This window comes from Hesperophylax consimilis, chromosome 26 (genome assembly GCF_061612785.1).
Source record: "Hesperophylax consimilis isolate HC1 chromosome 26, BYU_Hcon_1.0, whole genome shotgun sequence".
In the NCBI taxonomy this organism is placed as follows: Eukaryota; Metazoa; Arthropoda; class Insecta; order Trichoptera; family Limnephilidae; genus Hesperophylax; species Hesperophylax consimilis.
Window position 1 is genome coordinate 24363207 of NC_142861.1, and position 27039 is coordinate 24390245.

Consider the following 27039-nt stretch of genomic DNA (forward strand, 5'->3'; position numbering starts at 1 on the left):
TAACGGACTACTTTGGAAAGGTTGGCACAAAATATCGAAAGGATTTATAATTGACTTGAATCTGAATACAAACAAAAACTGAGGTTTAAGGCGACACAATACCCTGATAACGGGGATTTGCCCCGACGCTCACATTTTAATTATTTCTGATGAGCTTATTACTAAAATCTTAAATGTTTCTAGAGGGATTCGAAGGGATGCAAGTTATTTATATTTAAGATTAATAAAAACAGGACCTTACAATTAAATATATTATGTAAAACGATAAGTACATTTTATTAAATGTAAAATGTTGTAAGATAAGCGGCAAGTACCAGATTTTATTTTTCTAGACGATGAATTAGTAACTTCCCGACGACTCCCTCACAAAAGATTAGAGATTTTATTAATGTATTCATAAGAATTAATTAAAATAAAAACACTCGCGAAAATCCAATTTCTGGCCAGATACACGAAAAACGACCGCCAGTACTTCAAAACTCTCTATTGTGCGTAGTATATTTGTGTGCGGGTTGACAAGGAGTTACTACGTATTGATTCAGACGCCGCGAAAGTTCCGGCCTGTAAGGTTGTGTGTCACCCGGCCCGTCGCTCCGGTCATTTCTTTTACGTATTTTTTTATTTAATCAAACGATTACTTTGAAATCTATTAGTGAAATTTTCTGTTTTTTATAATTTAACTTCTTCCTCAAGTGAGTAAAGGTTTTTTATATAAATAATAAATATAAATAATAACCAATACAAAAGAATACATTGTTAAATGCGTAAATGTGTAGGCACTTGAGAAAAAAGATGACACTAAAGTATTGTCGTTATGTTATTATGTATCATTTCTAGCCCAAGTAGACTTTTTTACTATTAATCTTTTTTTTCACGCGACGCGGCTGTCTGTACGGTTGTCACAACCAGCGGCACAGAATGTTATAGAGTGCCCCTTCACTAGAATCGTTTTCCTAGTTTTATTTATTTACGCCCTACTGGGCTTTTACATTAATTTCTAATTATACAGTCATGTTAGTTGTAACAATGGAATATCTAATAAATTATGGTAAAATAAAAGGAGTTTTTTTACTAAGGAGTGGTATTCTCTTATATTTCAATAAAGTGTTTGTGAAGAGTTCGTTTCATTACTAATACTCCAGGGCAATTACCGATTCGCGATCGTAATTATTCCGGTAGTCCCAATTTTTTTATATGTTTTATAAAATGGTCCCCTGATGTAAAATCTGAGTTTCCGACCTTGGCACACCTGTGCTCGCGCCGCCATTTTGAAAAAAACCGGCCGAAATCGCTCCAAAATCTAGTTTTTCCAAAATATCTCATTCCCAATGCAAATTTCGGCTAAATTAGCTAAACAATTAAAGTAGAACATAAAATTACTTACTACTTTTGTGTAAACAATTTTCTTCAATCTCTAATAGGTACCGAGGTAGAAAGTCGTAAAGGTGCGTATATTTTTGAAAAAAACAAGTTTTTTGCGCGACTAGCTTTTGTTTTTTGTAAATATCTCGTTTCCAGTACAATTTTGTGAAAAAATTATTGATACTAATTTTGTAGAAAATAAAATTTCATAAAATAAATAGGTATTTAATTTATGTGTTTTAACTCTAATATGTATCCAAGCTCTTATCCACCAAAACCAGTTAAATTACCCAACAACAAATTTTTGAAATTCGAAAGTTTTTTTTCCATAAAACAAAAACTCTACATCGAAAGTTTTTCTCCATACAGACAATTAGACATATGTCACCTATAAAGTACCTAAAGTCATTCGAATATTAAAAAGAGTCATTAATCTTTTAAGTTTAGATTGTTAGATCATTTGTTGTAGATAGAATTGTGCAATTATCTCCCCAAGTTACTGCACTTACTTACGTTGAAATGATTTTCAAATTTAAGGTAAAATTGAACCAATTTATAATAAATCTCTTGGCTAATATATACTTACGTTTCAGTTAAATATGGGAAAACAGAAGACAAAAGGAGTTTTATCCCGAACAAAATTACGGCACCAAGGAAAATGTTTAACGGAATGGAGAAGGTACTACTTAAATACACACATAAAAATAGATCTTTGGGATACGTTTTTTACAGAACATTATTGTACAATGTCAGCTTAAATAATTTTATATATGTAGATATATACATATATACGCAGTCGATAAACTTCTGAGCATATTGAATTTGGAATATAAGAAGTAAATTAATTTTGATTTCCGGTGACATATTTTTATTTTTACCGAAATGCATTTTTTACACCAAATAAGCTCAGGAATTGTTGGTGAAAGTTTGTCGGGCATGTCTTAATACATCTCTAAATAATTAGGGAATAGAGACAGTATAAATAATTAACAATATTTCTCATTTTAGGAAAAATTCCGCAAGACTTCATCCAGATAATATTGCAAATAATAAAGAAAATACGAGTATTGTGTTAAACACTATACCGACACTCAACATGGTAATTTTTTCACAATTTCTGTAAATATAAAGTAAATAATATTAATTTTATATGATTAAATAAGCGCTCTAAAAAAATTAACAAAAACTGACATTATTTTTCAGCACGGACCAGAGATGAATGAACCTGAAAAGTTTTCACTATTTGCTGGCTCTAGTTCTTATGACACTAACGTGCATGCCGTTTCCAGCCCCTTATAGCTAGGTCTGACGCAGGCATGACGATTGTTGTCAACTGATATGTTCTCACAACAATAATTGTTGAAGAAAAATAAAATTAAGGAATGAAATTTAAAACACTTTACCTCTGTTTCAATTTTTGGCCTGGTTTTGGTGGATTAGAGCTTGGATACGTATTAGAATTAAAACACCTAAATTATATACCTATTTATTTTATGAAATTTTATTTTCTACAAGATTAGTATCAATAATTTTTACACAAAATTGTACTGGAAACGAGATATTTACAAAAAATCAAAGCTAGTCGCGCAAAAAACTTGTTTTTTTCAAAAATATATTTTTTTTTTTTGGTTTTAGGCATTTCACCCTGAAAAGAGTGCTTTGTGCCGGTAACAGTTAAAAATAACAATTTAATCATTGGACTCGCTAAATCGATCATTTAGATCGCTAAAACAAATTAAATGTTGAATTCATTCAGGTTAATAAACTTACATAAAGCTGTATGAACACGAGAATTGATAAGAGATAAAAGGTGTGAAATGTTAAGGGGGGACTGGTGTGTGATTTTAATAAGACGGCGGTATATGTTCTTGAAAGATGAATGATTTTTACAGTTAAAGAAAACGTGGTCGAGGGTTTCCTCTTCCACACCGCACTGGCAGACCGGATCATCCAAAACTCTAATTCTAGCCAAGTGGGATGCAATTGAACAGTGACCAATTCTCATTCTCGAAATATATGAAATGAATCGTTTTTACAGTTTTTTACCGTGAAACCATGGCTTAGCAGGGATATGGTTTTGAATTCCAGCATAGAAAGATCCAGTTATTATTTTGGAGACTGCCCAATTTTCTTCCCAGGCACGAGTCATGTTGGATTTAAGAATCGGGAAGACATCGGAGATAGGAATTCTAAAATTTAGTGGGATAGTTCCGGAATCTGAACCAGATTTGGCGAGAGAATCGGCCATCTCATTACCCTCTATACCCAAATGGGCAGGGACCCAGGCCAATATCGTCTCAAACCCAGATTCACTTAGAGAATTGAGGAGATTTTTAATTTTACATATAATATTGTCTTCCGGATAACATAGAATATTTGACATAATTTTAGTTAGAGCACTTAGCGAATCAGTACATAGTAAGGCTCGATGAATGTTGAGAACCTAGATTTGATTTAGCGCTTGTTCAATTGCAAAGCATTCAGCTGTAAATATGGAAACTTCTTTCGGTAATTTATAAGTGAGATTGATGTTGAATTCTGGACTATATATCGATGCTCCACATCTTTTATTTTCAAATTTGGAACCATCAGTGTAAAGGATGGAAAATCCAGGGAATTTTGAAGCCACAATGCTTTTAAAACAGTCATCCACATTATGAAATTTATTTGGGGAAGATAAAATATTCTTCCGAAAGTCTGATGTTATTGTGTTCGGCATAAAAGTGATTGCCTTAAATGGAATATTGTATATAGGAAGATTGGGAACTTCTTGAAGATATTGGAGGGAAGATGACAGAGAATTATAGAGATGAAAACTTTTAATTAGGAGAGGAAAACATTTTTTTTCACTCAATCTTTTGTTAGACTTCAAATTAACACTTAGCAGATTAAGACTTTGTTTAATAGGATGATGTGATAACGATAAAGCCTTGAAAATATATTTATTGGCAAGGAATTGCCTTCTGAAATATAATGGAGGCTCCCCACATTCCACCTGAAGCGCATTAATTGGAGAAGACTTCATAGCTCCAATAATCATTCTGAGGGCTTTTGATTGAATTCTTTCCATTTTCTTATCTAAATATTTAGGGAGGGGGTCAAAAAGGAATGTGCCGTAATCCAAGTGGCTCCGAACTAGGGAATTATACATTAATTTAAGAGTGGTAGGATGAGATCCCCACCATACTCTGGAAACTGCTCGCATCATATTAAGTCCCTTTTCGCACTTTGTAGAAATTATCTGAATGTGTGGAAGCCAGGAAAGTTTATGGTTCAAAAGAAGACCAAGGAATTTGATTTGAGTAGCGGTTTGTAGAGGCACATTATCAAAAGAAATTGAGAAGTGGGGAATTTTTCTTTTGCGCGTGAAAGCTACGACCCTTGTTTTAGATGCCGCCAGATTCATCCCATTTATTGACAACCAGCTTTTAATATATTGTAAAGCCAAATTCATTTCCTTAGCTGCAAGAATAATATTTTTATGTAACAAATATATAAGGATATCATCCGCAAAGTAAAGTCGCTTGATAGAAAAAGGAATTACTGAGTCTAGGTCGCTAATATAAATATTAAACAACAGAGGACTGATAACAGAACCCTGGGGTAAACCTCTCCATAGTTTGCGCCTTAAGCATTTAGAGGAAGACTCAATAATAATGGACCTATCTGTGAGCAAATTAATAATAAATTGGACTAGTTTCGGGGGGATTTGTTTTTTAATTAGCTTTTCTTTCAAAACATTCAGTAAAACATCATCGTAAGCTGATGAAAGGTCAAGGAATGTGGCCAATGTATAAGAATTTAGGGATTGAGAAACTCGGATATCAGTTGTGAACAAACTTAAATTATCCATTGTAGATTTCTTTTTCCGAAAACCATACTGATTTGGTGAGATAATATCTTGACTTTCAACAAACCACTCTAGTCTGTTTTTTATCAAACGCTCCGCTACTTTCATCAAACACGATGAAAGAGCAATAGGCCGATAAGACGAAATTTCAGATGGATTTTTTCCAGGTTTTAAAATGGGAATGATTTTTTGAGTTTTCCAAACATCCGGAATTAGTCCTGTTTCAAACATATTATTAATAAGAGATAAGAAATATTCAACCGCCATATCAGAAAATGATTTAATGAAACTATAAAATATTCCATCGGGACCCGGAGCAGAGTCAGAAAGGGCTCTTATCACTCGTTTCATCTCATCAATGGAGAAAGGAGCATCTAGCCAGTTAGAGTGAGATGGATACGGCTTAATAGAAGGCATTTCTTCACATCCGGCAACTGATGGGGGGGCTATTTTATCCGCAAATCCTATAAGAATTTCTTCTGATATATGTTTGATTCTCGGCGGAGAATACGATGATCCGAATTTTTTTAAGCTAGACCAAACTGAAGACTGGGGAGTTTCCGGAGACAGGTTCTCACAGAACTTCCGCCATCCAGCGCGCTTCTTATTTTTCAAAATTCGTTTGGTTTCTGCCTGGGCTTTTTTAACTGATAAAAAATTTTCTAGTGACATACACTTACGAAAAGAGGAAATTGCTATTTTTCGAGAGTTGACGGAGCGAGTGCATTCCTCGTCCCACCACGGAGTAGAGTGTTTTATTTTAATGTTCGCCTTGCGTTTCGGGATGGATTTTTCTGCTGCATTTATAACCATAGAAGGAAACGTCTCACATTGTATTCTGATGTCTCCCGGGTACGATTTTGTTAAATTAATAAGGTTATCTAGTTCAGAAGAGAAAGTGCTCCAATTCGCATCTTTCGTTCTAAATTTGAGATTATTTTTAACTGGGGGGGAATAAGTGTTAAATTGATGGTGGAAGCGGATTATAATTGGGAAATGATCACTAGAGAGGGGATCGTTTAGGATGTCCCAAGAGCATTTAGATGCTAACGAATACGAACAAAGAGATATATCAACAGCACTTTTCCGTTGATGAGGGGGGGTGAATCTGGTTGGAGATCCGTCATTTAAAAAACATAGGTTATGGGAATCAATAAAATCTAAAAGATTGCGGCCAGAACGATTTGTTATTTCGCTACCCCAAGAAGGGGAATGTGCATTAAAATCTCCAAGGATCATATAAGGGGAACAAATCTGGCTTAAGATTGGTGCCCATTCATTTTCAATAAAAGTCGTAGAGGGAGGAATATATATTGACAATATTGTGATATCAGATAAGACAGCTGCTATTATCTGGATATCGTCGGAGGGAGTATGAATATTAATTTCTTTAAAAGGGATAGAATTTTGGATTATCAGAGCCGAGCCGCCTTTACCATCCGGTCTGTCGTGTCTGAGACAATAATAACCTGGAATTCTTAAGTGAAAGGAGGGTTTTAACCACGTTTCAGAAATGGCGGCTACTGAAACGTCGTGCTCGTCGAGTAATTGAATTAGGTCAGATTTGTTAGCGAAGAGGCTTCTACTGTTCCACTGAAGGATTTTGTTCAGTTTCGAAGCCATTGGGGAGGCAGGATAATAAAGATTTAATGTAATCGGCAGCGTTGGACGGTACAGTATTGTTGTTTGTAAGGATAGAAATTAAAAGGGTAATTAAAGTGTGTATAAAAGAATTATTATTCATTATTTCGGGGGGAGCAGGAGGGGAAGAATTACCATTAATAGCACACCCATTGGGCGTCTGGGATTTGGCATTCCCATTCGGGCTGGCCAAAATATTATTCAATTGTTTTTTATCAAGGTAAGGTGTATATTTTGGGTTGGGTTTGACTGGCTTGAGAATGGTTTCTCTGTGAGAACATGACGTTGAATTCAAAAAGGTGGTTGTTTGGAAAGGAGCTGAGGACGATGTCATCTCTGCGAATGATTTTTTCGCAGGAGAGATTAACTTTGAGGCCTGGAAGTACGAAATGTTGTCGGTAGCCATTTTATGTTTTATGTTCTTCTGTCTTGTTAATTCCGGACAGGCTAGACTGACCGCGGTATGTGCACCCGAACAGTTAATGCAAATGGGATCATTGGAAGATTTCGGACATTGATCAAATGGGTGAGCTTCTCCGCAATAGTAACAACGTGGGGGGGAGCGGCATACGGATTTCGAATGTCCGAACCGGCAGCAGTTGAAACATTGAATTTATAAACTTCGACGGGAAGCGAGGTATAGTAAATTAACACACGAGACGGTAGGGATTGTCCCTCAAATGTAACAACAACAGACTGGGAAGATTTCCAGATCGTGTTTCCGTCAGTAGAATCCTTGTAGTTCAGTCGACGTACTTTTAATACTTTCGGGGTTCCGTGAGAATTATTCAAAGCATCAACAATTTCAGCCTCTGGGATCTCCGCGGGAATTCCTCGCACAAGACCCATTCTCGAAAGGTTAAATGTAGGGATGAACGATTTATATTTATGATTTGAGAGTGAGTCAATTTTTTTTACAAATCCATTTGCGGAAGCGGCAGTGTTAAACTCGATAGATAATTTATATCGCCCTTCCGGTTTAATTGAACCGTTAACAATACCAAGGTTATTATTTTTTGAGTCAAATACGAAGTTTCCAAAATCTAAAGGATGAATAAGTTTTCCCTGTTCAGTTCTCTGAACATTAACGGTAAATGGACCGGAAGCTGAAGCAGGATAAAGTAATTCAGTACTTTTTGCATTATCGCTAGTTAAAGTACTTGGCTGGATGTTAATATTGGTGTTAAGGTCGTTAGGGGTCGAGGTTTGTTGAACCGGCGGTATAGATTTAACTTTCGATGGAATGTGAAGGCTTTGCGATGGTCGTCGTTTACGAGATGGGAGCGTAATAGAAACCTGGCTCGTATTAGATTCCGAATCAGAAAAATCCAATATCGACCCTGGGTCGGGAGGTCTGTCTTCATCTTCCTCCATTATATTAAAAAAACTTAACTTTTAAAAATTAAACTGAAAAAATAATACGCAGTCTATTTCATTGACTGTACAAACAAAAACGGATTAGCCGTAAGCAGGAATGCAAACAAATAGGTAAACGATAAACAATATTAAATAAAATGTAACAATAATCTCTTATCTGTACGCAGCGCAGGAACGGGCGAACGGCACTCAGCAATAGTAAGGTACACACAACCACTGTTGACCGCGGCTCGAATTGGACTCTTCAAAAATATACGCACCTTTACGACTTTCTACCTCGGTACCTATTAGAGATTGAAGAAAATTGTTTTCACAAAAGTTGTAGGTAATTTTATGTTTTACTTTAATTATCTAGCTAATTTAGCCAAAATTTGCATTGAGAATGAGATATTTTGGAAAAACTAGATTTTGGCGCGATTACAGCCGGTTTTTTTTTAAATGGTGGCGCGAGCACAGGTGCGCCATGGTCAGAAATTCAGATTATACATCATGGGATCAGTTTATAAAAAATATAAAAAAATTGGGACTACCGGAATAATTACGATTGCAACCCCCTTTTTGGCGCTATGTGTACTGGCCTATAATACGGAATCCCCAAATATATCGACAACATTCTCACATTTATAACCCAGATAACATGTAGGTACGTTTATCATCAACAAATCAATACAAAAACCGACCAATATCATATAACAACAAAGGCAAAGGCATATGGCAACAAAGAAAAAAAGAACAGGTATCCGCTAGTAAGCAGGGTGAAAAAAATCAAAGGCAGAATAAAGAACACAGAAAAAATGTGCAAGTAATGCTTGCTTCTAGACTCAGCAATATACCACCTCTATCTATATTACAGCAGGTAATTAATACACTTGTATATACCCGTCTATATGTACTTATACGCTCGTGTGTATAATTCCAAAATTTGATTGAAAAGTGAATTAACATAATGTTTCTAATATTGTTTTTATTTAATCACGAAAATACTTAATATATCAATAATCCGATGCCGAAAGGACCGATTTCACCGGAGAAAAATTCTGAGCAAGTAATAACTGATTTAAACATATAATTTTATTATGAACGTATTGAAGTCGTAAAAAATTTTCAAATACATATTTCCCATACATATTGTTTTCAATTATATATCCGTAATAGAAATTTTAAACCGTTAAATATTTATGTTATAAACAGAAAGCCTACCTCAAACATTAACGAATTCTTAATGTATCATGAATCTATTTTAAATAACTGTACAGATGATACCCTTATCTTTGGTGATTTCAACATTGACATTCTTCAAAAAAATAATACATCTCTTAAATACATCAACACGCTAGACTCATACAACTGTTTCATATGTAACACATCCTATCCTACACGAGTAACAGATACCTCTACTTCTCTAATAGACCATATCATCTCAAACAGACAAAATATTTCCTCAACTACTGCAAATATAGATGCCTACCTAAGTGATCATAACATTTTGATATTAGATTACCAAAACAGCTTGAAACATCACACTAATAATAGAATACATTCTTTTTCAAACAACACCAAAACCGATAAAAACATGTTAAAAACATATGTAGAATCCCACAACTTTCCACACGAAACCACCAGTAATGCCAATGAAATCTATAATATTTTTAATGAATACATCAAAACAGCAATAAAATCATCCCAACATAAATCTGAGTTACGCATAGGAGACCAACGGAGGGGTAATACTCCATGGTTTGATGCAAAATTAAATGCACTTATCAAACAGCGCAACAATGCGTTTAAAATCTGGAAAAAAAATCAGCAAAGTGATATATTCACAGCACTGAGAAATAAAACAAGAAATCAAGTTACCAACTATAGAAGATATGCTAAAACCAAATACTACACTATTATATTTAAAGAAAACCTGCGTAATCCGCGACAGACATGGAAAATAATAAATGCAATTCTAACAAATAGCTCGACACCCCAGAAAGATGAAATTGAATGTCTTCTCATTAAGAATGAAGAAATAACATGCCCAACACAGATAGCTTCAACTTTTAACAACTTCTTTATATCAGTTGGGGAAAACTTAGCAGCTACAATTGCATCATATCCAGATGATTTTATCACTATAAACACGGATCAAAAAGCAATCCAGTCCTTATACATGGCCAAAACAAATAAAACAGAAGTTCTCAGTATCATCTCTCAACTAAAGTCTAATGCATCTCCAGGTTTAGATGGAATTACACCAGTGTACCTGAACTTTTGCAAAGATATATTAGCTGACCACCTTGTTTTTCTTATTAATCAATCCCTGAATAGTGGAATCTTCCCAGATCAACTAAAGATAGCAAAAATAATTCCGATTTACAAAGATGATTGCAAAAAAAATCCTTCTAATTACCGTCCTATATCCATCCTCTTTGTCGTCTCTAAAGTTTTTGAAAAGGTTATTAAGCTTAGGCTCACTAAATATCTCCTATCAAACAATTTACTCGCATCCCAACAGTATGGATTCAGAAACCAATCTAACACAAAATGTGCTGCCTTCGATTTTGTATACGCCCTCCAAAAGCATATAGACCAGGGTAAGCATGCTGCAGGCTTATTTATAGATTTAAAAAAGGCTTTCGATACGGTTGACCATGGGATACTACTAAAGAAGCTAGAACACCTAGGCATAGTAGGCACTCCCCTGAAGTTACTGTGTAGCTACCTCTCTAACCGACACTGTCAGACCTTTGTTGGAAAGGGGACAAGCAGCATGGGAACGATAAAATGTGGCGTGCCTCAGGGCTCCGTACTTGGACCATTACTATTTTTAATATATATAAATGATATTGCTAAATGGGGACTTAAGGGTACAATACAACTCTATGCAGATGATACAGTGATTCTTTTTCACAATAATGATTTAAACGAACTTGAAAAGGAAATGGAAAGTGATGTAGCTTGCCTGGCAAACTGGCTGCGATTAAACAAACTTAGCCTAAACACAAAAAAACACATTACATACTGTTTGCAAATAAAAAAATTTATGTCTTAATATAAGTCTTGATAATAACCGCCTTGAAAGGGCTGATGTTACAAAATATCTTGGCCTTTTCATTGATTCACAACTCACATGGAATCACCAATTTAAACATGTTCTATCCAAAATTACTCATATAACTGGTGTTTTATATAGACTTCGCGGGTTACTTCCTCCCTCTCTATTAAAATCGATTTAACATGCTATGATTCACTCACATCTAATATATCTCGCCGGAATCTGGGGATTTGCTACAAAAAAAATGATTTCAGAAGTCCAAGTCGTCCAAAATAGAGCCCTGCGAAATATTTTCAGTTTACCTTGGGACACACATGTCAAAGACATCTACAGAAACACCCAAATACTTCATTTTAATACCATTCCCACTTTTGAAATAACGAAAACTATATTAAAAGTAATTCAACACTCGGCACACTCCAACACTACACTCTATTACAATTACGACGTACACCAACGCAACACAAGAAATCACAACAAACTACATATACCAAAAATCAAATCAACAAAATATGGACTAAGATCCCTGGAATACATAGCTCACACAAAATATAATCAACTACCCAACGAGATCAAATGTGCAAGTCAATGTAAAAAGACCCAAACTAACATGCTCAAACTTCATCTTATTAATGACTATCTGAAATAATAATGTTGTGTATGTCCCATCATATGTCCATTTAATACATACAGCTATATGTTTCATGTAATGCGTATCATTCCCGCAATGAGTTTATTAACTCCTGGGAGTACAATGCTTTATATAATATACTATATTCTGTATTGTATACTTTTAATAAAAAAAAATTTAAAAAAAAAAAATTGACGTAAATAAAGTAAAAGTTTTGTTTACACAGGAAGAGAAGAAACCCGTTATTCTGGAAGGAAGGAGAATAGAAGACATATTTTTTCTTTAACTGTATTAAATAGAATTTCGCAGCACGACTCTTTTTATTATTGTAATTATCTAACTTAGAGATAGTTGAGCGTATACTTCGAGATGACAAGTTCTGGGAAGAAAAAATGCTTATTAAATTAACTAATTTTTAAATGGATTGCATTCTTGTCGAGCTTATCGATCCTGGAGTCACAAGGTCTATGAATGTTCGTGATCCTCCACATATCTTAGATATTGTATGTAAAGAACGTCAATTTGGAAATCGTCGTTTAGATTTCGACGAAATGCTATTTATTGAATAATTATTTTCGTTTTTTATATAAAATTATTTTTACTATTTCTAACTTATATTATAATAAATGATGGCCTTGTTACATTAGCACTTATTAACGTAACTTATAGTTATAAGTTGTTACATTAGCATTCCAGCCAAGTAATATGCTATGAGTGAGTACACAAGCTGAGCTTGTACTCCAATCTCCAGGGTGTGGATTATATATAGTCAATTTCCCAAATGAAACAAGTCTCTTGATATGAGTTTTTATTGTACAGGTAATACAGGTAATACAGGTTATCAAACAGATCTACAAAAGGTACATAGCTCTTTAAGGCCTGACTTGTTTCTAGCAATCTATTGACTCTAAGGGCTCTGATTGACAAAGGTATAATATTAGCTCACGTGTACTTTACGGTGGATGCGGTGAGACGGTCAGCAGGTGCCATAGGCAGGGGCCTAGGCAGGGTGCAGGACGGAAGCCGAAGGACTGCCACCGGGGCACGCCACGCTGGACGACAAGGGACGCCAGAGCGGCGGCTGGAGGCGCAGAGACGAAGGAGCAGGGCGGGGGCACTGGTTGGAGGGCCAAGGGGCTCCACACAAACAGGCTGGAGCGGCAGACGCCCAGGACTGAGGCAGGGGTCTACAAGTTCACTGGTCTCAGCCTGGGGTGAACGGTAGGTAGGGCGGCCGGCATCAACAGGCGAGGAAGAGCTGGAGCACGGGTCGGTTCGCCAAAGGGGTACTTCACGACCCGGCTGTGGTGAGCAGAGGTGTCTGGGCCGTAGACAGCATGTGGCCCGGACGGAGGAGACATGACCCAATTATATAATGTTACGTGCTGGTGGGCCTCAGGCAGAGGGAGACATGACACAGCTCTACAACGTATGGGGCTGGTGGCCAGCGGCCGATGGAGACAGGACACAGCTCTATAATGTAATGGTGCTGGTGATTCTGGGGATCCCTTTGAAGTGGAGAACTGGTACTCGAGAGGCGACACGCAAGGTGAAACAATTCCGCCGGTCCATTTTTTACGGCGTCACAGATTTGAGCGGCAAAAGTTAACTCGGAACCAACACAGCATGTTGCAATCCACGCGCTTCCCAGGGAACTGAGGCGTGGGTAGCTGGCCGCGAGTACTTGACCTGCGTTGGTCGCTCGCGGGGGGGGGCTTGTCCCACTCTTTGGCGCGTGCCCCATGCCCTTATAAGGACACGTTTTGCATCTTAGCCATATGATTGGTTGTAGGTACTTATAGGCCTACGTGACCAATATCAGGTCGGAGACATCGCGGATGTACGTGTATGTATAGGTGTTCACCCGATTGTAGACATGCCGAGATGCGTATATACTAGTGTGTTTACACGCTCTGGGTGTATGATCGAATTCCGGCAACGCGTGAGCATATACTTAACTTTGCAGTTAGCTCTTGCAAGCTTTGTGCAAACATAACACTACCCTCCTTGTCGATGAAACAAGATCCCAGGCAACGTGGCTGAAGCAGGGCAACGTCCTCTTGTTTGCCGTACGAGAGGTACAAAGCTACCTCATTTCACAAAGATTTAAACACTCCCTAACGAGCCAAAACAAAAATTTAACTACCTGAGAACCAAGTTGAACAATCCTAACAAGTACACTGAACAAGGGTTGCCAAACCTCTTTCAAAAATAATTGCAGAAATGATCTCCAAGGCGCGATACAAAACACGCTATGATTTACATACACAACTTTTTTCCAAACAAAAGAAAACACATGGCCTTCTTCCCAAACAGAAAAGAATACATACGATTTTTCCAAACAGAAAAGACTACACATCACCTTCTTTCCAAACAAAAAGAATACACCTGGCTTCCTTTTTTTTTTCTTAAAAAAAAGACAATACCAAAACAACAAATGTAGCATACAATGTGGTATTACCGAATGGATGTACACAATTTACCACCAGGCCTACACTTTCCATCAAACCACAAAAGAAGAACAATTAACAATGTTCACAATTGTACAATGTTATACAAAATGATATTCTGGTTAGAGAATATTATACGCTTATGCGATTGACCAAAATCAACCCATATTTCGCGTTTTTTACAATGAAATTCTTAAACTAGACATGTTTTTTTTTATACACAAAATTCCTGTTATGGAATGTGTACGCTGATTATATCATGCGATTGATCGAAATCAACCCATATTTGCGTCTTTAACAATGAAATTCTTGACACTATACAACACAAGTATCAATACACATGTTATGTTATTTCTTATTATCCATTGATAATTTTGAAAAACGGAAAACAACAAAAATTCTACTCAAGATTTTAACAATATATTCTCATTTAGTCATGGTTTGTCTGGTTGCTAATAATTCTTAGGCATATAGACCAATCCTCTCGTATCGCATATTGATTATACAGGTCAACGCTACCAAGACCTACCATGTAATTAATTATAAGGCTAATATTATCCTATGACATTTAACGATTTATTTCCTATAAACCGTACAGCGCTGTACCAGGTGTTAACAAGAAACACCAGCACGTCGTAACGAAAACGTTCGACAAAATTTTCAGAACACTCATAAAGTGTTCTCACCAAATGACCAGACAAAACCCAAAATGACCTTAAGTGCAATTATTAACCCAATTCATTGGTTAAGATTCAATAATGTCCCAAAATGACATAAATATGCAACCACCATTTGTCCTTAATGACCAACAATTTTAGATTTCCAAATCTAAGACATAATTACGTTATCTTTACAAAAACTATTTCTTCTTACCGGGTATATATTATAATTCATCTTCCTATGAGAACATACACACCACACTTGACATGGCGTAACACATATTACAATTACACAATTTTATTTCGTCTCAACTTTATGAAGGACTTTACACGCTGGTTTTTTTTTATTGATACCGAGGCAATCAAATACGTGTTTACAACTAAAAAAATTTACACCATAATTGACATGGCATAACATATAATACAATTACACAATTTTATTTCGTCTCAACTTTATGAAGGACTTTACACGTTATTTCTTTTTATTGATACCGAGGCAATCAAATACGTGTTTACAACAAAAAAAATTCACACCATAATTGACATGGTGTAGCATATAATACAAAAACACAATTTATTTCGTCTCATCTTTATGAAGGACTTTACACGCTGGTTTTTTACCATATTGATACCGAGGCAATCAATTACGTGTTTACAAGAAATTACAATACACAACCCATAACCAATTAATAATTAGTTAGGGAACAATTTACACAATTATAATTTACAAACATATTACATACCACTCAACAACTACTGTGTGTGATAATTCAATCTCTGTTATATAAGACTTATTCGAGTCTTTTTAATTTAAAAATCGAGAACTACATAATCCGATTTCTAGAGATTGACTTCCTTAAAAATAACGACACGTATTCACTGCGCAAGAAGGAGAAAAGAAAAAAAATTCCAGAAAAAAAACAAATAATTGGTATGTAACCAATTAAATACAAAAACATTTGACATAATTTTCTATATAAGAGAATGTCTGAACAAAAACCACATACGGGGTTTCTCATTTGAACTATACAATTTATAACACAAGATATTTGAGTTATATTTACAAAATGGGTTCCTAATCTACCACTGATAACTTTAAGTGATGAAGAACGAAATCATCACTTCAAAAGTACAGGACATTTCTTACGCCGTTTCCTGTCAACGAAAAGAAGATTATATATACAAATATAACCTTAATTTGTACTAAAAATTGGTATATATTCTTAGTACAATAATTCCACGAAATATAAATTAAGTTTATTTTTCGGTCCCGGGCAGGATATTGAATGCTTAAGGCGGTTTTTTCCTTACTATAATAAAAAAAATTCCACTAAAACTTAAGGTTCTTGAATTTAACCCTCAATCAATGTAACGTGTCGTGTTTCGTAACGAAATATATACAAAAATGTATATTTTTAAATATAATTTTATATAACTTATGTAGTTACTTCATAACTACAACTTATATCTTCTATAACACAATACTCACTTACTGTGATAAAGGTGTCTGAGTTTCGATTTATTGTTATTATCACTTTAAAACGAGTTATAGTTATGGAAGAGATAGGTGAAAAGAGAGAGAGAAAAAAAATTTATATTGTATTTCTATAAGATGTCTGCTAGCTAGTCAGAATCTCACAGAAACATAATAGAATAAACAGAGTGGCTACTATGTCAGCCAAAATAAATGTACTCAAAGATTCATGACGTCTTTGAGTTATAAACATTGAATGACACATAGCCCCTTGTTTATTCAAATAATATTATTAAAAATGCACGAAATATGTATTATAGTTTACATAATATATCGCATTAAACTGGGTGCGAGAATGAAATATACGTATCAACATGAAAGCGGCGACCTTTGACGAATTCATATTTATTATTATTATGCGTAAATATTGTCTGTTGCGACGCGGGAATGGATCCTTTGTCGGTATTTTAATAGTCGTGAATTATTAAGATATATCAAGTTACTGCTCGTAGCGTGTTTTATTTTTGACCAAACATTTATTTTCTGTGTAATATTTTTTGTTGCGAGTTTTTATTCTGTTCAATGATTTTATTTTCTGTAATATTACTTTTGCGGCAAGTTAATAATAATAATTCCTTGTCGGTATATTATTAACCGTGAAATTGTTAACGATATTTATTCTCAGACCGGATGAGCAAAGTGATTGTATTTGTAATGACCGCCGTTGCCTTTTCAAAATTTAAAATTCTATCAATATTGTGAGGATCCATGATTTAATAATGGGAACGACCGGTAAAGTCTATGGATCTTAATTTAAAAACAACCAATACGATATTTATTAAAGAACGTGAATTAAAACAATAACTGAATTTAATCCTATCGCAAATTGACACTTGGAAGTTCTTTATAGTATTTGAATTATTTCAACTTATTATAATGAAACAGATAAGCAAAGCTTAACCTGACAAAAAGAATCATTTCTATATGAAACAATTAAATTGCATTTCAAAATTGAAATAACACCTCTATCTCTTGGAAACAACCACATTTAATGTTTATTACGCCGTAATTTCTCGTATTTGTTTATTGCGTATTTAGAAATTGGAACTGCGCATTACGTACATGCGTAACCCGGCGGACAAAGCGCGTATTACTACGTATGTGTACCGGTCGACGGAACAAACACTCCCGGATCAGAAATGAATTATTACACACAGCTGTGGATAAAAACATTAATAGACAAGAATATTACAGTAACACATTATAAGAAAAGACACATTCCATCGGGTAATTGACTATCCAGTTGTGGCGCCAGTGTTACATTAGAGCTTATTAACGTAACTTATAGCTATATGTTGTTACATTAGCATTCCAGCCAAGTAATATGCTATGAGTGAGTACACAAGCTGAGCTTGTACTCCAATCTCCAGGGTGTGGATTATATATAGTCAATTTCCCAAATGAAACAAGTCTCTTGATATGAGTTTTTATTGTACAGGTAATACAGGTAATACAGGTTATCAAACAGATCTACAAAAGGTACATAGCTCTTTAAGGCCTGACTTGTTTCTAGCAATCTATTGACTCTAAGGGCTCTGATTGACAAAGGTATAATATTAGCTCACGTGTACTTTACGGTGGATGCGGTGAGACGGTCAGCAGGTGCCATAGGCAGGGGCCTAGGCAGGGTGCAGGACGGAAGCCGAAGGACTGCCACCGGGGCACGCCACGCTGGACGACAAGGGACGCCAGAGCGGCGGCTGGAGGCGCAGAGACGATGGAGCAGGGCGGGGGCACTGGTTGGAGGGCCAAGGGGCTCCCCACAAACAGGCTGGAGCGGCAGACGCCCAGGGCTGAGGCAGGGGTCTACAAGTTCACTGGTCTCAGCCTGGGGTGAACGGTAGGTAGGGCGGCCGGCATCAACAGGCGAGGAAGAGCTGGAGCACGGGTCGGTTCGCCAAAGGGGTACTTCACGACCCGGCTGTGGTGAGCAGAGGTGTCTGGGCCGTAGACAGCATGTGGCCCGGACGGAGGAGACATGACCCAATTATATAATGTTACGTGCTGGTGGGCCTCAGGCAGAGGGAGACATGACACAGCTCTACAACGTATGGGGCTGGTGGCCAGCGGCCGATGGAGACAGGACACAGCTCTATAATGTAATGGTGCTGGTGATTCTGGGGATCCCTTTGAAGTGGAGAACTGGTACTCGAGAGGCGACACGCAAGGTGAAACAATTCCGCCGGTCCATTTTTTACGGCGTCACAGATTTGAGCGGCAAAAGTTAACTCGGAACCAACACAGCATGTTGCAATCCACGCGCTTCCCAGGGAACTGAGGCGTGGGTAGCTGGCCGCGAGTACTTGACCTGCGTTGGTCGCTCGCGGGGGGGGGCTTGTCCCACTCTTTGGCGCGTGCCCCATGCCCTTATAAGGACACGTTTTGCATCTTAGCCATATGATTGGTTGTAGGTACTTATAGGCCTACGTGACCAATATCAGGTCGGAGACATCGCGGATGTACGTGTATGTATAGGTGTTCACCCGATTGTAGACATGCCGAGATGCGTATATACTAGTGTGTTTACACGCTCTGGGTGTATGATCGAATTCCGGCAACGCGTGAGCATATACTTAACTTTGCAGTTAGCTCTTGCAAGCTTTGTGCAAACATAACAGCCTTTATACAAAAAAAGTTGCATCTTATGCTTTTTACATTACATAATTATTTGTTTTATGTAACTTTTTGTAAACGATAATAATAAATATTGAAAATGACTGATATTTTATTTATCTTGTCAATATATTCAGATATAATTATGATCAGATATTATGAAAATGATTCGTGATTGAATACCGTATTGCTTTGACATCTGTCAATGAAGAACACGTCGGTTACGAGTCATAAGTTACTGCCTACCGTCTAGCAGTATGGTTACAGAAATCTGATAAGAATCATAAAATCATGAGCTCCTTCTGCAATAGGTAACGTTTCTATCGAAATTTGCCTAAAACATGCACATTCAACTTAATATTACTATTCACATAGTTTGAAAGACGCCCATTATTAAGCATTTCATGTTCAAACCTTACTCATGGGTACCATCTAGTGGATTTCATCGCTGCTCTGACTTCGAACTGTTCGTGGTGTCGGGTGTTCCCCATTGCAACGTACTTCATTCCTCTGCACCCCGAAATATTATAATATTTAATTCGAGCGGAGCGCGTGTGAAACTAATTTGCTTCGCCCACTTAAATCGCGTTCACGCCCATAACTGATATTTTTTTAGGATCTTATTTCGTCTTAAGATTCTCTTGGTAGGTATTATTGTGTTCTTTAGGTTAGCAACCCAAGAACGCGCAACGTTTTGAACTAAACACTTATCAATTTTCATCACTGGCTAAAATCAAACTTCCTTTGAAAGACGGCTGAGATTAAGACAAGACATCAGACCGAAGATAATACCGAAAGCTTTGTGAAATATTGTAATTTCTGATAATATATTTGTTTGTTTAGGCTCAGCTTGGAGGATCCACTTGTCACAGACAACACGCGACAAACTGGAGGCGGCGGGAGGCTACTCTCTGGAGTTCCGAGGAAAGACTGAGGTGAAGGGCAAGGGGCGCATGCCAACCTACTGGCTGCTCGGCAAGGCGGGCTTCGAGAAGAAGTTGCCCAAGCCGCCGCCTATCGGGTAATTACCTCTTCTGTATCTGTGACCAAGGTTGCTGTATATCTAGACAAGCTGAAGATGGCGGGCGGCTACTAGCTGGAGTTCCGGGAAGACCAAGGTGAAGGGCAACGGGCGCATGCTCACCTACTGGCTTCTCGGCAAGGTGGGCTTTATAAAAGAAACTTTCCAAGCTATATATTATGCCATTATTACAGTCGTATTAGAGTCCGTTGTTGTAGTTTTAGCAAATGCTGTAATTACATCAGTGACAATTACAATTCATGAAAAACTCCTTATGAAAAATTAAGTCATTAGAATGACCTATTAAACCGTACATTTCCTCCTCGTTTATCTCTTTATTATCTTCGTTCAAAATGACATTAATTTAGCAGGTTCATAAAAGTGTTTTTTCCTTTTTGCCACGCTTTTCCAGGGAAAATAATTGGTGAGTACCCTCTTCAGTAATGGCAGTTCATTAATCCCATCACAAGTGTTTTCTTATTTCCCGTTTTCCTGTTATTTTTGTGCTTTTATTTTTTTATTTATTTATTTTGTTATATAAAAAACCACACAGTTTTGCACAGATTTCAATACAAAATTCTTAAGAAATTTCAAATTTCAAATCCATGGCCGGCTCTGAGGCAAACGGCACCTGGCGCTAGTAAAAACCTCAAAGGCGCTGTGTTAAGTGTTAAGTACTATTAGCGTTTTTGCTCCTTGACTCCTTGGTGTCTTGGCAAGTTGGCGTCCGGAGCGGAATACTCCGATTGGCCGGTCTTGAGTGTACAGTATTACACAGCAGAGCTTGATTCCGCTGTTTCAGCAAATCAACGCAATTTTGATTGTGCACCGAAACGAACAATGCTCTACTTGTTTTACAACTAAAGTCGTTTCAATTGATGTCGTCTTTATATTATAACTCTGATAAACTACTCAGCTCCGCTCTCAAATATTTATTTGGATATTGATTTAGACTTCCCTTTTGACACGACTTTGTTATAGGAATACTATTATAGTAAGAGATGAGAGACACTTTTTAATGAAATTTTATAATGCCGCGAGGTGTTGTCGAGGATTTATTCGATACTAAAATCCATTCTAAGCCGCTTAAACAGTGTTTCTCAACATTGCCATTGCCATGCCCCACATCAAGGCTGCAAAAATCTCCCTCCTCCTTCTTACCCCACAAAGGAAAATAATAGATTTAAGCACTACAGTGAAAAAAATGAAAGGAATACACTTTTCTTAGGTGAAAAATATCTGTACAGTGAATTTTGCATGTTTTTGGGCTGAAAACTAATGACACCTTTCATAAATTACGAATAAAGATTGTTACTGAGACAGTTTAGTTATGTATAGTAAATATGTGCTGTATTAATATTATAATTTTGACTATTCATAAGTAAAATCTTCTAAAAAGGGCGTTAATAAAGTAATTTAAAAAATTAGATAGTACATAATACAAGCCATTAATCTAAACACGCATCATGTTAACTTTGGCGCCAGTGCTGCTTTTTTTTCTCGGAAATTCAGGGTTGCAATATCAAAACAAAATTTTTCAACAAATTATATTTTTTATGAAAAATGATTAGCATCAATAATTCAGACTACTTTATGAGCTTTAAAAAAGAGTAATGATTACTGAAGATGATTTGAAATTGAGATAATTTAAACACGAATGATAGAAGGAGCGCGCTAATATAAAAATATACTATTGTAATTAATAGACGTTAGCAACTGTGGTGAAAAATATTTCATAAAACAGCAATTATACAGGGTGTATCGGCACGTACCCGACAAACTTTTACCAGCTATTCCTTAGCACATTTGGAGTAAAAAATGTTATGGGCACTTTGCTGTCCGGTAACATTTTTTTTAATAAAAAATTTACTATTCATATTTTCACCACATGTCACCAATCTTTTATCCTTTTTCAAAGTTTAAAACCCCATCTGGCAATATTTTGTTCGAGTTTCGTTGAATAATGTACGTACGTACCTACGTTGGCGCGCTTTTACAATCACAACGAAATGGCACGGCACCATTCGTCTCATTTTTAACTATTATTATTTAGTGTGTACGAAAGAGCGAGGACACTTTTTGACACACTTGCTAATAACAGCTGTTGAACACGAGAAACAATGCAAATGACAGTGACGGAGGGTGGATTTATTAATTATTTTTTGTTTTTAATGGAAAAAAAATGTTACCGGACACCAAAGCGCCCATAACATTTTTTACTCCAAATGTGCTGAGGAATAGCTGGTTAAAGTTTGTCGGGTACTTGCCGATACGCCCTGTATAATGTACCTAGGGGAAAAAATCTTTCGACATCTGAGTTGTGTAGCATTTAAAGAAACATCGTAAATTTTTCCATATCTATAGCGTTGTAAATAACAGAACCAGCTGTATTGTATTTTTAACAATTTTCGGAGGGTATTTTGTGATTTTTTTTCTGCAAAGGGAAGTTTATATTTTAATTACTTTTTCAAGTCGGCATCTGAATAGAAGTTATTTTTTTCAAATAAGGTACTTTAAAATTTTTAAAAAATGTAAATGTTCTTGGAAAATACGATGGATGTCGGTGGAAATTCGGAATTCGGGGTCTTAATGATTTGCGGATTGCCCCCCGAAACTTTCAAATTGCCTCCCGTGGGTCATGTTGAGAAACACTGCTAACAATACTCTCCGAGAATCTCACCAGAGAGAGTCTTTGAAATGTCATTAATATCACTTGAACGTAATTTCTCAAATTCCCTTACCTAATTCCCAAAATGCCCAAGGAGCTTTTACTTCACGGAACAACAGAATTCGTTTGATGGCAACTAAATATTATTTAAACGCGTCACCTGCTTATTAGGAAATAGACTCATTAGCATCATTATGCTTTCAAATATTATCTAAAGGAACTTTGTGAAGTTATAATAATTTCACGGTCGCTACAGCATCTTAACGTATATTCATGAAAAGTGTTCATCAGAATCATTTTCTTAGAGATAATAATATGATATTCCATTGATCTCCGTCTTATTATTTGAACCTCCGTTGGTTCTCTACCTTCTTCCTTTATTTTCTTATTTCGTTGTTCTTTTGATGTTGTTTCTTTGCATAAAAATAATTGAATGAAACAGTTCAGGAATTAAATTCACCCTTTTTCAACTTCAAAGTTCAGTCCCATTTCAATTATTGTAACCAATCTTTCAACTCGGAAGATAAAACATTTTCTAAAGAAACTGAAGGATAAAATTCTAAAGTTCCAAAATCTTGTTCAATGAAAATGTCCGTTAGTTGAATTCATTCAGAAGTATTATCTTTCAAGTTAAACTTTGGTTTATGGGTTAAATTGTTCGAAAGAATTTCAATTAATCCACTTTGGATTCGTGGTTTTATTAAACTATTACCAGCTCTGCTTACTAAACTGTTTTTAATTTGTTCATAGTTTGGAAGAGTCGCTGATGATTGATCGAAATCCGTCTCCAAGATTAGAAGAGTTGACGTCATCTGAAACGACAGGCGGTCAGGTGTCTCCGTGCCACCTTGGAGGCGCTGGTACTGACGCGGAAAAGGTCTCCAACCATTTCAGCATCGATAGAAATTTCTTCAGCGTCGAAAAACCCTCGTCACCCATTCCTCTCAAGGGCAATGACAACGGAATTACCATTATAACCAAACAAGACAACTTTCTTCCTAGAGTGGTTAACGGAGAAAGAAAGAAACCGACTGGATTATCGGAAACGCCAAACAACTCTCAAGATCAAAGTGAACCAGTCAGTAGGATTCCGACAATAACTACTCAGTCCAGTGACGACCCGCAAATAATGTTCGATCAAATATCCAAAGCGGAACTTCCCATCACAAATATATTGCATCACAACAAGTTGCAGGTAGGCGTTAACCAGCTTTCTCAGTACACTCTGGGAACACCCGTCTCCGCTTCCGAGGTAGCGGCAGCTCTCTTAGGGTCTTCCACATCTCTGGTTAGCAACAGATACAAAGACATCACCAAATACAAACGATCGCTGATGATGGATGGACATGACCTTAGCTTGCCTTACAGTCACTACAGGTGCCTCAGTCCCAGCGATTCGAACATAAGTCAACTGAATCATGGGAAGGTATTTGGGGAACCGAGGCAGCACGCCGGCAGACTCTTGAAGCGGCAGTTCTCTTTAGATAGAGCGGATGACACAGGTAACATTATTCCAGAGAGTAACTTGGCTTCTCAGAGTACGGCTAGGGTCCAGCCGAGACTTTGTAAGCAGAATTCTGCCGGCGCGGCTCCGGACCTGGAGCGAATTGAAGAGGTCCCCTTGGTGCTGGCCTCTCCCAGGAACTACAAGAGGAGGTTAGAATCTACGACAACATTCCCAGGCAGCTCTAAAAGCATTAGTTCTGAATCATTAGTACCTGGTCAGAGATAAGGAATAGATTATTTTTGTATCCGCATCCTATGAATGAAATATCATGTTGTTTAATTATTAAATATCGGTTGGTACAATGGCCGTTGCACCTCTACATATCGATGGTTCGATGCACAAATGTTTCGCAGTTTATTTACCGTTGAATTCTCTGATAATACATAGGTTAAGTGGATAGTGTCTTCTCCAAGCGTATACGTACTTATTCAAATATGTATCCTTTACTTGCACTAAAATACTGAACTTGCCAATTTACTCATAAATATAATTAATATTCTTACTCTTACAAAAATAATAATAAATATAAAACAATTTCAAAAGTCAAGGTATCCCTTATAAATAAAAATCGGATATGTTTATCTGAGATACTATCTAGGTTCCAAACCAATTCCATTAGAAACTTTGTTTTCATTTAAAAAGGTAGACGCCAAAAATATGGGTAAAATTAGTTAGAAGATGATATTTTTAATTCGGAATTTGAAATATGATATCAAAAAATATGACGCTTAATAAATAGGTCCCAAGGTTAAGACGCCTGTCCCGGTAAGAGAAGAGATCCTGGGGTCAATTCCTAGTTGTGACCGTTATCTTTTTATTTTTCTGTGACTAGTTCTGTTTCATGTTTCGCTTAGATTTATAAGTATTATCTTCGTCTTCAATGATATTATAATAAATATTTATAAAGTTGTTTTCAATGATTACGAATAACACCGACGAAAATAGTTTTATTTTATTCAAAAACGTGTGTTTGCATTTCAAAAATAAATTAATGCCAATCTTAGAAGCAGAAATTAGCTCACTCTCCGACATCCAATCTGGCTGAAACTCGGCAGATAGTTTCGTTGTCAATGACAATGCATTATGTCTACTTTTGGTGGCAATCAGAAACACACACGCGGACATATACGCATTTCTCTGAAGCCGGACTACATTACAAAAGTTAATATACAAAATAAATGTCGGCCCTACCCGACCAAGTTGTCAACTTCTGTTCCTACGTAGGAAGGTTCAATACTAAGTCAATATATAATGGTAAAAAAAAAATTAGTGGAGTTAGTGGAAGGAAGGATAATATTTTATGACTCTTTTTTTACTGAAATATAAAATGCCTTTACAATTATAATCTTCTTCATATAAAACCATCAAGGTCTACGATATATAATGTCATTAAGGTATTCTATGTATTTACTTTCCTCGCAAACACGATTTTGCAAGTAAAAATTATTATTTAATCGGCTCTCAATCGACTCTTTACAATGAAAAAATTATCTCACGGAATTTGAAATTCGATATTCAAGAAATGTAAATAATAAATTGAGAGGAGGTTGATTCCACCATTTATGGACAACGATCAATTTGAAGTCACAATCGCGAGTGATTGCCTCAAAATGGGCACCTTTGTTGGGTATTATTAGATTAAACATCGGAATGCGGAATTTCCTTGGAAGATTTCAATTGACGTAATTACGGCTATTCACAATCGGAAAACGGTGGAAAATTTCGTACGAGGAATTCCCGAATTTTGGTATCTGATATTTCGAGCACGTGTCAGATTTCTGTCTGAGTTATGAGCGAATTCCTACTGCATAACGACCCAAACCATGATCACGTTCGATATAAGAAAATGTTCCAAAATGATAGAGAAAATATTCGACTGGAGTTCAGTACTTTACAGCAATTCACGTCCATGAGTTACTAGACCTTATAAAAATATAACTCATCAACTGTTATATGAAAATATATTTTTAAAACAATCATTGATTGGTATGTTCAAAATTAGCTTTCGGAGACGCAAACAAAGGCTTGTTTTAAAATGTGAAAATCCTTCTTGAAATTGTACCAAAACCATCCAGAAACTTTCTATAAAAGTATTTTAATCATAGAAAAAATAAGAACACCTGGAGGTTATATTCGTCATCTATAGTAAGTTTGCGATATTTGCGAGCACGGTCAGAATATAATTCCGACAGTCGGTTGACAAAATCCGCTACTTTAGAGCGGCTTCCAAGATGTCGGATAAGCTGTCAATATGCACAATTTTTTTTTGGATAACATCGTTCATTATGCAAAATAACTGGCTTATTAATGAAATGAAGTGAACATACTTGACTCTTAAAATTGAAAGAAATCGTATACACGATCCATAGATTTAATCAATTCATCTAAGACGCGATCTATTGATTCCGTTCCAGCATGGAGAAATAAAAGATGTTAGTCATAACCTCATTAACTAGCTCCCTGTTTAGTTTAAAAAGTACATGCGGACTGCATATATTTATTTAAGTTAATATTTCAATTCGACATTGTCAATTTATTAGGATTTTTAACTTTTAAGTTGCATTATCAATATTGCTCTATCAATTATCAACAGTAGGACCGTGCTCCAGAAATGAGTATAAAATCATAATATAGTAAAGTAACCGATTTGCGATGTGGGCATGTTTCGTGATGCAAAAGTCTG

General features: G+C 36.3%; 1 protein-coding gene across 1 annotated transcript in view; it reads left to right on the forward strand.

Annotated features, from left to right (window-relative positions):
• LOC149411346 (retinal guanylyl cyclase 2) overlaps positions 1 to 25269 on the forward strand; it is a 290198-nt gene extending 264929 nt beyond the window's left edge. Inside the window, exons 19-20 of the mRNA XM_089647685.1 lie at positions 20004 to 20181; positions 23600 to 25269. Of these exons, the coding sequence (XP_089503811.1) occupies positions 20004 to 20181; positions 23600 to 24581 (1160 nt within the window). The 3' untranslated portion in view covers positions 24582 to 25269. The remainder of the gene's footprint in view (positions 1 to 20003; positions 20182 to 23599) is intronic.
• The last annotated feature ends 1770 nt before the right edge of the window (positions 25270 to 27039 follow it).